General features: G+C 48.5%; 1 protein-coding gene across 4 annotated transcripts in view; it reads right to left on the reverse strand.

Annotated features, from left to right (window-relative positions):
* Positions 1-211: 211 nt before the first annotated feature.
* The window catches only part of VPS45 (vacuolar protein sorting 45 homolog), a 73,363-nt gene continuing 58,135 nt past the window's right edge, over positions 212-15,439 (reverse strand). For all 4 annotated transcript variants that reach the window (XM_053369386.1, XM_053369389.1, XM_053369388.1 and 1 more), the window contains 2 exons: positions 13,841-13,972; positions 212-721 (listed from right to left, as the gene is read on the reverse strand). In XM_053369386.1, the coding sequence (XP_053225361.1) occupies positions 628-721; positions 13,841-13,972 (226 nt within the window). In that variant the 3' untranslated portion in view covers positions 212-627. The remainder of the gene's footprint in view (positions 722-13,840; positions 13,973-15,439) is intronic.

Here is a 15,439-nt window from a genome sequence, read left to right on the forward strand (position 1 = left end):
TCTCTGGGTTATTTGTGGGGCATAGGAATTCGTTCCCCCCCCCTTCAAAATACAGTCCAGCCCCCCACAAGGTCCGACGGACAGTGGACCGGCCCCCTGCTGAAAAAGTTTGCTGACCCCTGGACAAGATGATCACAGGGTCCCAGCTGTGATTCCATGATCTTATCTACTCCTCCGTCGAAAGCAGGAAAAAACCAGCAACGCTCTCTGCTAGAAGAATCGCAACTTCCTTTTATTGGGGCCATTTTTCTCTGGGGGTGGGTTATCCCGGGGCACAGCGGGGGGGGGGGAGGTAAATGAGTTTGGAAAACAGGCAAACAACTCTCGTGCAATGTGAGAGCTGGGGGGATGGAAAGAGAACGAAGGTGACAAGAGGGACGGTCCTTTCTTTTCTCCTTAAGATCTCGATTGAGCCTTTTGGGATGGGGGGGAAAGGACCCCATGGTTTGGTCCTGTGAGGAGAGAGCGTGCCTGCCCCATACTTTTTGGCAACAGGGAAGTATTGTCTGCTAAAGTGCTTTTCTGAAGTTTCAAACGCTGGGTGGGTGAGTTCGTGGGTGTCAACGGGCAACAGATGCTGAGTAGCCTGGAACGGTCGGTCAGTCAGAAATGACGAAAAAGGGGCCATCAGTTCAGCCTCCTGGACGCTGCCCTCGCCGGCCCCTGGGAGCTGTCCGCGCCTCGTCCGCGGAAACCGGAAGCCGAGACCTCTTCTAGGAAGCTGGGAATAGAAGAGGGAAACAGCAGCAGAGGGTTAAAGGAAAGCGTCCCAATGAGTTGGCGATTGCGGTCAACCAGCAAGTGCAGAAAGGTTTCCCAGCTCCGTAATGTTTTATGTACTGTGGCTTGCCGTTTTATGGATTATAGTTTAGATATTATTTATCGTAACTGGATTTCTGTTTAACTTTTATATGTTGATATTATTATTTTATACTATTCTAACGATTGTGGAATGTTACTTGTTTGATGTAGGTTGCCTATTTTAAAGTTATGTTTTATTATCACGTTTTTGTATTGCATTAGATTGTTGTAAGACGTACGTTTTTGCTTCTTCATCTTGTAAGCCGCCTTGAGTATTGTAAGACAGAAAGACAGTATACAAATTAAAAATGATGATGATGATAATGCAGGAACTCACAGGGTTTTCTCCATGCCAGAATAACTTGGCTGAGCTTGGATGTGATTCTTAGCTCGCTCTCTCTCTTTTCAATTTTTTAAATTAATTTTCCAAGTTTATAACAGGTATGACATACAAAAAAGAAAAAAAGAAAGAAAAGAAAAATAAAGAGAAAAAAGATCATACAAATAAACGCATAATCCTTCTAAAATCCAATTTGCTTTTCATTGTTAACTAACTTCCTCAAATCCCCCTAACTGAATTCCATTGTATCCCCTCCTAACAGTTTTCCAATCTCTTCTAACAAAATTTATTTTTCAAATTACTTTCTGAGCTTCTTTTCATAATTCCTCCCATAATGTTTTACAGTTTAATCATGTCCTATTCCCAGCGCCTGCCAACCTAGCAGTTCGAAAGCACGTCAAAGTGCAAGTAAATAGGGACCGCTTTCTAGCGGGAAGGTAAACGGCGTTCCGTGTGCTGCGCTGGCTCGCCAGATGCAGCTTGTCACGCTGGCCACGTGACCCGGAAGTGTCTCCGGACAGCGCTGGCCCCTGGCCTCTTAAGTGAGATGGGCGCACAACCCCAGAGTCTGTCAAGACTGGCCCGTACGGGCAGGGGTACCTTTACCTTTACCTTTATTCCGAGGCCAAATCAGTAAATTCAAGTAGCTTCTACTTGTCTTATGTTACAATATTTAATTAAATAATCTTTAAATTTCTTCCATTGTTCTTGGTGTTCCTCTTCTTTCTGATCGCAGATTCTTCCATTCTCTCTCTTTTTTTTGGGGGGGGGAGAGAGAAGCAACCTTGCCCCCCCCCCCCTTTGGGCAAGCAAAATGTCTCAGTCCACAGCGCCTAAATCTCTAATAATCGCTTGGCTGCCACCCCGAGAGATGGACGAGATCTGAATCACCCTGAAGTGAGGCAACTCTGTCAGGTCTCACGGGTTGCTCTGTGGTGTCTCCAACCCCACCCCCGTCCCCTTTCAGCATCCCTCCAGAAAGACACATCCTCCGAGCATCCCACGTCGATTTAATTAATCCTTGTCGCACAGGGAAGCGGCTGGCTGTGTTTTCATGAGCTGCCCACATACAGAGCAGGCGCTGAAATACTGGAGAAACTCAAACACACCATAGGATCAAAGCTACTCCTTCTCCCACAAAGCACTCACACTTTCCCCTTCTGGTGAAAAGGAGTGTCGTTTCTCCCGGCGCCCTATCCTACAAGCGTAAAAGGTGCGTTTCCTAAAATCGCAAGAAGAACCCGCCAAAACAGGCCAATGGCCCCATCTAGTCCAACACCCTGTTCTCACAGCGGCCCCCCAGAAATTGAGGATCTCGATAGACTGCCTGTGGAGCTGGAGGCTCCATAGGAACATCGGAAGAGCCTGGCTGCAGGATCAGGCCAAAGGGGGGCCATCTAGTCCAGCATCCTTTTCTCCTAGGGGCCGCCCAGATGCCCCAGTGTGAAACCCGCAAGCAGGAACCAAGGGATTCCAGTGGCAGTGAGTTCCACAGTTTAACTACGGGCTATTTAAAAATCTGTCCGAAAGCATCCAACATTCAGCTTCGCTAGAGTTCCAGTGTTAGGAGAGGGGGAATTTTCTCTGTCTGCTTTCCCCAAACCATGCATAGTTTTATAAACATCTGTCATGTCCCCTTTGACTCGCCTTTCCTCTAAACTGAAAAGTCGCGCCTCCGATTTGGATAATGGCATTAACGATATTGGCAGTTTTATTTCCATTTCCTTTTCTTTCTTTTTTTCCAAAATTTTGTAATTGATTTTAACAGATATAACATATAAAACATACAAAAGAGAGAACATTACAATACTAAGAGAAGAAAACAAAAAACAAAAATAAAAACACATACTCCTTCAGAAGTTCATTTTAAATTCCATTAACTGACTTCCTCAAATCCTCCCTAACTGAATTTCACTGTATCACCTTGTAACATTTCTCCAAAATCATCTTTCTACTACAATTTACTCCTTTAATTAACTATCTTCATCTCTTTTCTTATTGACTTAAATCCATATTCCTATACAACATTCTTATTCTAATCCTAGGCCTATTTGATACTTTCAAGTACCTTCTAATTATCTTATATTACAATATTTAGCTAGATAATCTTTAAATTTCTTCCAATCTTCTTGATGCTCCTCTTCTTTCTGATCGTGGATTCTTCCAGTCAGGTCGGCCAGCTCCAAGAACTCCAACATCTTCATCTGCCATTTTTCTTCTTGTTGTTGCTGTTTAGTCGTGTCCGCCTCTTCGTGACCCCCTGGACCAGAGCACGCCAGGCACTCCTGTCTTCCACTGCCTCCCGCAGTTTGGTCAAACTCATGCTGGTAGCTTCGAGAACACTGTCCCACCATCTGGTCCTCTGTTGTCCCCTTCTCCTTGTGCCCTCCATCTTTCCCAACATCAGGGTCTTTTCCAGGGAGTCTTCTCTTCTCACGAGGTGGCCAAAGTCTTGGAGCCTCAGCTTCAGGATCTGTCCTTCCAGTGAGCACTCAGGGCTGATTTCCTTCAGAATGGAGAGGTTGGATCTTCTTGCAGTCCATGGGACTCTCAAGAGTCTCCTCCAGCACAGAATTCAAAAGCATCCATTTTTCGGCGATCAGCCTTCTTTATGGTCCAGCTCTCACTTCCATACATCACTGCTGGGAAAACCAGAGCTTTAACTATACGGACCTTTGTTGGCAAGGTGATGTCTCTGCCATTTTTCTATCATTGGTATTTCTTGAGATTTCTAATTTCTAGCTAATAGCAGTCTTCCTGCTGTAAGGTAAAGGTAAAGGTACCCCTGCCCGTACGGGCCAGTCTTGACAGACTCTGGGGTTGTGCGCCCATCTCACTTAAGAGGCCAGGGGCCAGCGCTGTCCGGAGACACTTCCAGGTCACGTGGCCAGCGTGACAAAGCTGCATCTGGCGAGCCAGCGCAGCACACGGAAACGCCGTTTACCTTCCCACCAGTAAGCGGTCCCTATTTATCTACTTGCACCCGGGGGTGCTTTCAAACTGCAAGGTTGGCAGGCGCTGGGACCGAGCAACGGGCGCGCACCCCGCCGCAGGGATTCGAACCGCCGACCTTTCGATCGGCAAGCCCTAGGCGCTGAGGCTTTTACCCACAGCGCCACCCGCGTCCCCTTCCTGCTGTAGTGGCATACAAAAAATAATCTAACATCTTTTTATTTCCACTTCCTTTTCTGTCCTGGGATTTGCCTTTTCCAGGGCTGCCACGCACCGGCTGGGTATCCTCTTCCGACTCCCCTTCTCTCTCAGTCACAAAGCCAGGAAACGCCTTTTGCTCTCCTGTTCCCACTGAGCCGGTCAGGAAAAGTCCTCCTGTGCCTGAGATGCGTCATGAGATGACGTGGGGGCCACAACCTTTGGCCCCTGGAGAAGGAAAGCCCCCGCGCTTGTCTGGCTGCCGGCCTGCCACAACAAGCCTCGGACGCTTGACCCGGGTCAGCAGGAAAACAGCCGGCTTTTTCACTGGCGCCCAGCGCCCAGGACAGGCTCGTGGCGCCAGAAGGAATTTGGCCTTGCAAAGGGGGTGTCAGTGCCGTTTCACACAACCTGGACACTAGCAATTCAAGACACGCTTCTGTCCACAGTGGTGCCCAAACAGGCTGCGGTCTCAGAGTCTCCTTGCGCCGAAGCAACAACGCTCTCCTCTAGGGCGGGCTAGAAATTGCGGCATGTCCGAAGCGTTTTGCGTCCACCAGAGACTTTTTAAAGCCCACATTTTGTGCTTAAGGAAGAATCAGGGTTTCCAATCTTCTACTGAAAGGGCTTTTGGTTTAAAAGTAGGCAAACGGTAAGGATGGCCAAGGAACAGTCTTGGGTTATGTTCAGGCTTAACGTGCTCCCACCCCCAGTAAGAATTTAGTGGCGTGTATCCCTCCTCCTCCAAGATTTGCTTCTGAATCTAAAGAGGTGGATCAGGCCCAAAAGGGGTCTGTCTAGCCCAGCCTCCTGGTCTAGGTAAAGGTAAAGGGAAAGGGACCCCTGACCATTAGGCCCAGTCGTGGCCAACTCTGGGGTTGCAGCGCTCATCTCGCTTTACTGGCCAAGGGACCCGGCGTACAGCTTCCAGGTCATGTGGCCAGCAGGACTAAGCCGCTTCTGGCAAACCAGAGCAGCGCAAGGAAACGCCGTTTACCTTCCCGCCGGAGCGGTACCTATTTATCTACTTGCACTTTGACGTGCTTTTGAACTGCTAGGTTGGCAGGAGCAGGGACCGAGCAACGGGAGCTCACCCCGTGACGGGGATTCGAACCGCCGACCTTCTGATCGGCAAGTCCTAGGCTCTGTGGTTTAACCCACAGCACCACCCGCGTCCCGGCCTCCTGGTCTACCAGTGGCCAAATAACCCTAATAACTATTATTATTATTACCCTACCCATCTGGCTGGGTTTCCCCAGCCACTCTGGGAGGCTTCTAGCACATATAAAAAACACATAATAAAAAGTCAAGCATTAAAAATTTCCCTGAACAGGGCTGCCTGTTGTGTAGGGATGTGCAGGGATGTCAGTTGTGTAGTCATTTATCTCCTTGACATCTGATGGAAGGACGTTCCACAGGGCGGGTGCCATCACCGAGAAGGCCCTCTGCTGGTTCCCTGTAACCTCACTTCTCGCAGCTAGGGAACCGCCAGAAAGCGCTTGGCACAGGACCTCAGCGTCCGGACTGGATGATGGGGGTGGAAACGCTCCTTCGGGTATACTGGACTGAGGCCATTTAGGGCTTTCAAGGTCAGCACCAACACTTTGAATTGTGCTCGGAAACGTACTGGGAGCCAATGTAGGTATTTCAGGACCAGTGTTATATGGTGTTAGATAAGCTGTCTCTGAATCTGGAGGTATCGGGCCAAAGGAAGCCCATTCAGTCCAGCCTCCTGTTCTCCCAGTGGCTAAATACCTCATAGAGCCTAATAAATAAATAAATAATAATAATAATAATAATAATAATAATAATAATAATAATAATAATTTATTTGTACCCTGCCCATCTGGCTGGGTTTCCCCAGCCACTCTGGGCGGCTTCCAACAAAGACCAAAAATACACTAAGAATCGAGATAGACTGCTCTGGCCCTAGAGGTTCCATCAGAGCAGAAGAAGATCCCTGCTGAATCAGACCTGAAAGCGGGCCCATATTGTCTCTTGTAGGTCGCGAATCTATACATACACAAACAGAAACACACACACACACACACACATATATACAGACACACAGAGAGAGCAGCAACAGAAGCTGCTAACATACGCGCCTCCACGGATGCTTACTGAAACAGTGTGGTTACACGGAGTTATTCTCTGCCAAAATGACTCATCCCTTGCAAGTGCGACAGGGCTGATGGATCCGACCCCCCAAGCAGCATATCGGCCAGGGATTGAACGGCAGAGGCGACGCTGCAAGATGCAAGGGTAGGAGAAGGAGAAGGAGAAGGGGGACAAAGGCCTTGCAGAAAATGTCTGTTTGCACACCCAACCTGGTAATGGATCCTAAAAAGTACAGACTCACCTACTAGTCTTGCAGGGTAGGGGAGAATTAAAGATCACCTGGTCTGCAAGTTATCTCGTGTTGTTGCAGAAGACAGGGACTCTGGCCTGTTATTTATTTTATCATCATCATCATCATCAAACCTTTTATTGTCATCACATACAAGCAACGGGTTACTTCCGGGTTTCATCGGTCACGCATGCGCAGAAGCACTAAATCGCACTTTGCGCATGCGCAGAAGCACCGAATCGTAACCTGTGCATGCGCAGACGCGGGTTGTGAACGCTACGGGTTGCGAATGTGCATCCCACACGGATCATGTTTGAACCCGAGTGTCCACTGTATGTTTGTTTGCTAGACTGTATGCTGCTTAAGAGATTCGTTTGCAATATTCAGCAGGGGACGGGCACGCGCGCGCGCGCGCACACACACACACACACAAGCATTTAAATAAATACATTGCTATATGAAGCGCAAAGTATTTTGTCCACGATTGCTGGACCCATCAGTCGGTGTATTTAGTCAATTGGTATTTAAAAGGCACTCGGAAGAAGGGGGGATGGTTGATAGATGGGAAAGGAAGCGGGTTTTATCCCTCTAACTGGGTAAGTGGGTCAACCCCCAGATTAGTTGCTGTAGACTCTGGCTCACCCTAAAAACCGCCCTCCCTCTACGGCTGACGCTTTCTCTACACGGGAAAACACAGTAAGCAAACGGGACCTCTCTCAGAAATTTGTTTGGTCTCCTCTCCAGCCATGAAGCTATAAAAAGACTCCTGGAATTTCAGAATTGGAACGGGACCCCCAAAGGTCATCCAGTCCAACCCTCTGCAATGCAGGAATCGCAGCCAAATAATCCCTGACAGGTGGCTGCCCAAGCCCTGTTTAAAAATCTCCCATGAAGGAGGGAGATGTCTGCCATTGGGGGTTGAACCCAGGACCTTCTGCGTGCCAAGCAGGTGCTCTGCCACTGAGCTACAGCTCTGCCCTTTTTTTAAAAAAAGAGGAAGCCGCTAGTCCTCAATGTTCAGATTTTGTTTAATCGTGCTTTCAAGCAGAGGGTGCGTTCAGCGAGAAGGCTGTCCTCTGTAAAACTGGATTTATATCCTGAACGGTGGGTTTAAGTAATTGTAATAAAATAAAACAGCACAAGCCCCCCTCGCAAGATCCTTTTCTGCCAGGCAAAAAGGAGGCAGGCAGCTGTGGCTTCCCTAGAAAACTGTGGGGAGGAGAGGAGAGTCTTCCAAGGAGAGAGTCGCGTTCGTGCAGTAAATAGAATTAGATATGACTGGTGGGGGGGAGAGAGAGAAAGCGAAGGACTGTAATTATATCTTAAACGCTCACAGAATCTCCCATTAATACCCTGCCTGTCATTACTGCTCATTATGCTGCAGAAAAGAACCAGATGGGGTCCCTTTAGAAATGGGCTCATTTTCTCCCCAAACGAACCTAATCCTCGATGTGAGTCCATCATTAAGCGGGCAGATGTGGGTGGGGGTCTCCCTTCTCTCCAACCCCCTCTGCAAGTTATGTGGGGAGCAGGGGCGGAGGCGGCTGGCAACTCAGTGGGACTGGTGAGTCAGAAGGGAGGGAGCCCGACAGGAGGTGGAGCTAGAGGCAACGAGAGGAGGAGCCAGAGGCAACGAGAGGAGGAGCCACAGGCAACGAGAGGCGGATCCACAGGCAACGAGAGGCAGATCCACAGGCAATGAGAGGCGGAGCCACAGGCAACGAGAGGCAGATCCACAGGCAATGAGAGGCGGAGCCACAGGCAACGAGAGGCGGATCCACAGGCAACGAGAGGCAGATCCACAGGCAATGAGAGGCGGAGCCACAGGCAATGAAAGGAGGAGCCACAGGCAATGAGAGGCGGAGCCACAGGCAATGAAAGGAGGAGCCACAGGCAATGAGAGGTGGAGCCAGAGGCAACAAGAGGAGGAGCCAGAGGCAACGAGAGGCGGAGCTAAAGGCAACGAGAGGCAGAGCCAAAGGCAATGAGAGGCGGATCCACAGGCAATGAGAGGAGGAGCCACAGGCAATGAGAGGTGGAGCCAGAGGCAACAAGAGGAGGAGCCAGAGGCAATGAGAGGAGGAGCCACAGGCAACGAGAGGCGGAGCCAAAGGCAATGAGAGGCGGAGCCACAGGCAATGAGAGGAGGAGCCACAGGCAATGAGAGGAGGAGCCACAGGCAATGAGAGGTGGAGCCAGAGGCAACAAGAGGAGGAGCCAGAGGCAATGAGAGGCGGAGCTAAAGGCAACGAGAGGCGGAGCCAAAGGCAATGAGAGGCGGATCCACAGGCAATGAGAGGAGGAGCCACAGGCAATGAGAGGTGGAGCCAGAGGCAACGAGAGGCGGAGCTAAAGGCAACGAGGGGGGGAGCCAGAGGCAACATGAGGAGGAGCCAGAGCCAATGAGAGGAGGAGCCAGACAAAAATGGAAACAGCAGGAACTACAACACTGGAAGATTGGCAGGTTAAGATGGTGGAGTACGTAGAGATGGCCAAATTGACGGGGAAGATCCAGAATCAGCGTGACAAACTGTTTCAAAAGGACTAGAACAAATTTATACTTTATATGAAAGAAAATTGTAAACATCTGAAAACATTTGTAGGCTTAAAGTGAAATGTTTTTTAATGATATGATTTAAAAAGTTCATTTCTTTTAAAGAAGGTAAACATGTGATTATAGAAATGCGGAAAATGCGGATTATAGAAAAGTCAGAAAGAGGGAGGGAAGGAGGTCGGTGCTCTTATAGAGTAATGTATTAAGTTATAGAATTATGTAACAAAATGTGATTATGATAAAAGTGGAAAAATGAATAAAAATCATTTTTAAAAAGAGAGAGAGAGAGAGGTGGAGCAACAAGAGGAGTCAGTGTCAACGAGAGGTGGAGCCAACTCGTTCTAGTTTTGTCCCCATTTCCCTCCTCCTTTTTGCTGAGTTCTGCAAGGGGCAACTCTGCGGGCTCGGAGGAGGAAGCTGTGATGGGCAGGGCTGGTTGTGTGAAGGATGGAAGGCAGCCTTTTCACTTGGGGTGTCATGCACTGGCTGGATGCTGAGGAGGGGTCAGAGGCACCAACTGGGGAACCCCCAAGGGAGAAAACTCAGGGCCCGGGGATTGAAGGTGAGATGATGATCAGTGGTCAGAGGGAGAAGAGGGGGCCGACTGGAGGGAGGAGGTGTCAAAATCTGAAGAGGCAACAGGGCTGAGTGAGCAGGGAGAGTCGGTGGCAGAGAGCGGTTCAGGATCAGAGGCAGAAGCAGAGGCTGGAGAGGACAGTGGGCAAGAAGCAGAGATGAGGCAGGCTGCTGAAAAAGCCAGGAGGCTGCAACTGGCTCTTCTCCCCGCTGGTCTCCCAGAACCAGAAGAGGCATGACGAGGGAAGAGCAACGAGAGACAAGACGGCGGAGCCTTAGATTTCTGGGGAAGGAATGGGGAGAGGAGCATCAGAGAGCGGTGGGAAGGCAGGGACCTTCAGCCCTTGTAACTGCCGCATTGGGGCAAGACCTACTAGGAAGGGTTACTGCGGTCACTAGGACTGAACTGTTTTGGTTTCTTGGAATAAGGAGTTAACTTCACTGGCACGGTTTTTTATTGCTAACACTCTCCTGGTTCCGGCTCCTGACACAGGGTGACTTTGTTGTTGTTGTTGTTTAGTCGTTTAGTCGTGTCCGACTCTTCGTGACCCCCTGGACCAGAGCACGCCAGGCACTCCTGTCTTCCACTGCCTCCCGCAGTTTGGTCAAACTCATGCTGGTAACCTCGAAAACACTATCCAACCATCTCGTCCTCTGTCGTCCCCTTCTCCTTGTGCCCTCCATCTTTCCCAGCATCAGGGTCTTTTCCAGGGAGTCTTCTCTTCTCACGAGGTGGCCAAAGTCTTGGAGCCTCAGCTTCAGGATCTGTCCTTCCAGTGAGCACACAGGGCTGATTTCCTTAAGAATGGATGTGTTTGATCTTCTTGCGGTCCATGGGACTCTCAAGAGTCTCCTCCAGCACCATAATTCAAAAGCATCAATTCTTGAGCGATCAGCCTTCTTTATGGTCCAGCTCTCACTTCCATACATCACTACTGGGAAAACCATGGCTTTAACTATACGGACCTTTGTTGGCAAGGTGATGTCTTTACTTCTCAAGATGCTGTCTAGGCCTGTCATTGCCCTTCTCCCAAGAAGCAGGCGTCTTTTAATTTCGTGGCTGCTGTCACCATCTGCAGTGATCATGGAGCCCAAGAAAGTAAAATCTCTCACTGCCTCCATTTCTTCCCCTTCTATTTGCCAGGAGGTGATAGGACCAGTGGCCATGATCTTCGTTTTTTTGATGTTGAGTTTCAGACCATATTTTGCGCTCTCCTCTTTCACCCTCATTAAAAGGTGACTAAAGGTAAAGGTACCCCTGCCCGTACGGGCCAGTCTTGCCAGACTCTAGGGTTGTGCACTCATCTCACTCAAGAGGCCGGGAGCCAGCGCTGTCCACAGACACTTCCGGGTCACGTGGCCAGCGTGACAAGCTGCATCTGGCGAGCCAGCGCAGCACACGGAACGCCGTTTACCTTCCCGCTGGTAAGCGGTCCCTATTTATCTACTTGCACCCGAAGGTGCTTTCGAACTGCTAGGTTGGCAGGCGCTGGGACCGAACGATGGGAGCGCACCCCGCCGCGGGGATTCGAACCGCCGACCTTTTGATCGGCAAGTCCTAGGCGCTGAGGCTTTAACCCACAGCGCCACCCGCGTCCCTATAAAAGGTGACTAGCTGCCCCTAAACGCAAAGTAAGATTCTAGTCCTCATGCTACTGAATAAAGGGCTGAATTAAAGTTTAACTAATTATTATTTCAGTCCATCTCAAAGCGTTATTCAAGATTCTGCACTATATTTTGGTCTCGTTTCATATTTTCATGTGCATCATGATTTAGTAAACATTATTTGTAGTTCAATCAGTTTGTATCTATTGGCTTAACACCAAATCAACTATTGTGTGTTAAATGCTCAGGAAGGCTCAGGATTTGAACTCACGTCTCGGGGGCTACAGGTTCAAGGCTCTGTACAGAGCTAAATACAGTTAGGTACCCTAGAATTTGTATAAAAACACCAGCGGCTTGTTTTCCTAATAAATTTCCCTTGTAGCTGTTGATCATCTCTATTGCTCACTCTCACGGGGAGCGTAGTTTATGGTTGGGGATCTCAGTCTTATTTATCCATTGCTTTGCATAAAATATTTGCAAATTGCTTGGGGATGCACAAAGTCCATTATAGTGAAATATTACACACACACACCCCAATTTTCTCTTTACATTCATTTTCCCGCAGTGCTTCATTTGAAAACAAATAAGAAAACCTCCCTGGTTTTTCTTTTAGCTTAAATGGGATAGTCTTGACTCTGTTGCTAGTCCTACTCAAGAGTAGTCCCATAACTGTGGAGGCACAGTACAGTTATTGTGGCTAGTAGCCCTCTCCTCCTCCATGAATTTGCCCAATCCATTTTTAAAAAGCCAACCCAGTTTATGCGTCCTGTGGCAAGGAGTTCCGCAGTTCAACTCTATCCTGAATCTCCCAACATTCAGCTTCACTGCGTCCCCACAAGTTCTGGCTTTAGCAAAAAGGAAACAAAAAGCCCTTTCTCCCTTCGCTTTCTCCATGTCCTGCATCATTTTATAAACGGCTTATATCTTGTCAAATCTTCCTCACCTCTTCTCCAAATTGAAAAGCCCCAAACGCTGCCATCTCTCCTTGCAGGAGCATTGCTCCCTCTCCTCGATCGTTCGGGTTCCCTTTCTCCGAGCTTTCCCCAGCTTTTCGATCTCCCTTTTCAGGTGGGGCGACCAGAACGGCACACAGTATTCCACGCGCGGCCGAAACCATCGGTTTGTGTAACAGCGTTATGGGTACTCGGCTCGATGGGTCTCGGGACAATTTGGAAACACAGGAAGCTGCCTCCCGTGGGGTCAAACCATTGGTCCCATCTTGCCTGGACCTTTCCAAACTGGGAGGTGGGACGCAGGGTCCGGAAGTTGTCAGTCTCTCAATTCCCATCCTTCTTCCTGTCTGCTGGCCATTGCTGGCTGCTGGGAGCAGAAGTCTGACCATTTCTGGGGCGGGGGCTCTAGACTGTACCCCCAACCACTACTCCTGGGCCAAACAAGTCAACTCAATAATTTGTGGAGTGGAGATGTGTGTGTGAGAGATAAATAAAAGATCTGGAGAAGGTGGATGGAGGGGCACCCCAGCTAATTTCATCAGGATTTTCAGAGCAAAATGTGGGTTAATACAGACTTGCCTTTGTAACCCACTTTCGGGGAGATATTTAAGTCTGGGGTCCGGTCAGAGAGCTGTCTCTGCAATGGGTGTCTCACTCGAGAGGAAAAGTCTTGCTGCCTCTCCTGCCCCAACACCTGGTAGGCAGCACAGCTTCTTCTTTGTGGCTTAGGGCCCTCATATTTATGGGACCACCTCTCCTGGTCTGCCCCGCAGAGGACCTTAAGGTCCATGAATAACCATAGTTTAGAGGTCCCGGGCCCTAAGGAAGTCAGACTATCCTCCACCAGGGCCAGGGCCTTTTCAGTGATGGCCCCGACCTGGTGGAATGCTCTGTCCCATGAGACTAGGGCCCTGCAGGATTTAACCTCCTTCCGTCGGGCCTGTAAGATAGAGCTATTCCGCCTGGCCTTTAATTTGAATTCAGCCTGATCTTTTATTTCCCTTCCCTCCCCTTTTATGAAGATCACCCGCTCTGAGACCCCAAAGCTAATTCTCCCCTGGCCTCCTCGCTGGCCCAAGTAGGACCAATTCAGCTGGCTAGCCCTGGGGATTCCCCTGAATTGATTTTTGAATTTTATTGTTATTCATGTTTTTATACTGTATTTTATGCTGCTTTTTATAATTAAGTGTTTTAAATTTGTTGTTAGCCGCCCTGAGTTTTTGCACGGGGAAGGGCATGGTATAAATAAAAAATTATTATTATTATTATTATTATTAATAATAATAATAATAATAATAATAATAATAATAATAATAATCTCGAGAGCCAGAAACAAAGTTGGCCTTCTCGGTGCCGCAATGGTGTGTAAGGCTGTTAGCTGAAGAAAATGGGCAGGACTAAGCGAGGCCCATTCATTTTCATAGGTCTACTCCGAGCAATGCCATGTGCCCATCACCCGCCAGCAACTGCTGCCCACTCGGGGGGGGGAGGGCAGGGCTTGGGGTACTGCTCACCTCTTTGTGTTGTGGATGGTGGTCCCGCCCAGCACAATCCGGACCCCAGGGGTGGTGCGGTTCAGGTTGTAAACTGTCAGTGCCTCCTCATACGTGGCTCCGCCAATCATGAACACAATGATGTCTTGAGGCCTGCGAGGGAGAGAGGAAGAAAGAGAGAGAGAGAGAGTCATTTCTGGAGGCAATTCAGAGCGCTAATTCTAACATTTTAAGGACCGAAAAATCCGGAAGGATAAGTCCAGTTGGAGTCCAGCAACGTCTAGATCAGGGTTTCGCAAAACTTGGGTCTCCAGCTGCTTTTGGACTACAAATCCCATCACCCACTGTTCCTGCTTGCTATGGATGATGGGAGTTGTAGTCTTGGGGAAACCCTGGCCCGAAGGGTACCAGGTGGAGGAAGCCTGCCTGAAATGGCTTTTGGGGCCCAAATACCTTTTGGGGCCAGACTAGCCTGCCCAACTCCCATTAAGCGGGGAGACCATCGTCTGACCCGCAATGATAAACCGTGGTTTGCTCAAGAAACAGCGAGTTAACTAGGAGCAATTCCACAGATGATTAAACACATCATGGTTTGTTTTTCCAAAGACAAAACCCTTGGAAAGCTTGACAGGTGTCAGGAACAGGGAGGCCAAACAAACCACAGTGAAGAGTGTCAAGGCTATGCAAAACACCAAGCGTACAGCCAAACCTATGGATGATTAATATTATAATTGTGTTTGGGGGGTATTGTTTGGTTGTTTTGGTTTTAACTATTTTTTTGTGCTTTTGCCTGGGTTTTTTAAACCTAGTGAACCGCCCTGAGATCGTATGCTGAAGGGCCGTATCTAATAAATCAATAAAGCAAACCAAGGTTTCGTAGGCCAACAGCAAACCATGGTTTCAGGTGGCAGCTTGCTGTCAGTTAAACAAACCACTGTTAAGCCACTGGGTAGGATTTGGCCAATCAAGCCAACCACGGTTTGACAAATCATCGCTTGATAAACCACAGCTTAGTTGTTATATAGGCAAACGAATATGCATCCCAGCTTCTGGAGAAAGTGAAGATTATTTGGGTCAAAGAAACCAGTGTTGCTTTTGAGTTTACATCTGGTGGTTTCAATTTAGTGTGGCAATTTGGGTATATTTTGCAGGTGACGCTTTGGATACGTTAGCTGAGATTCCTGCATAGCAGCGGAGTGGACTGGATGACCCCCAGGTTCCCTTCCAACTCTACAATAGTATGATCAAAACAGGATGTGAAAGGAGCAGAGGGGTGAGAGCATTTGCGTATGTAAGAGGAAGCCGAAAGGCTTCCAGGAAACAGGGAGAGCTGTGAAGCGGAGATATTTGGAAACAGCAAAGTGATCGGCAAGTGGTCAGAAGTTCACACAGACAAATACGGTAATAATAATAATAATAATTTTTTATTTATACCCTGCCGTTCCCGGTTCAGAAAACCAGGCTCAGGGCGGCTAACAACAAAACACTTAATTGATGCAACAAAAAACAGCATAAAATACAGTATAAAACATGAATAGCAATAAATTCAGAATTCAAAAATCAATTTAGGGGGGAAATCCATCCAATAAACATTAGATGATCACCAGGGCTAGCTGGATG

This window comes from Podarcis raffonei, chromosome 16 (genome assembly GCF_027172205.1).
Source record: "Podarcis raffonei isolate rPodRaf1 chromosome 16, rPodRaf1.pri, whole genome shotgun sequence".
Lineage (NCBI taxonomy): Eukaryota > Metazoa > Chordata > Lepidosauria > Squamata > Lacertidae > Podarcis > Podarcis raffonei.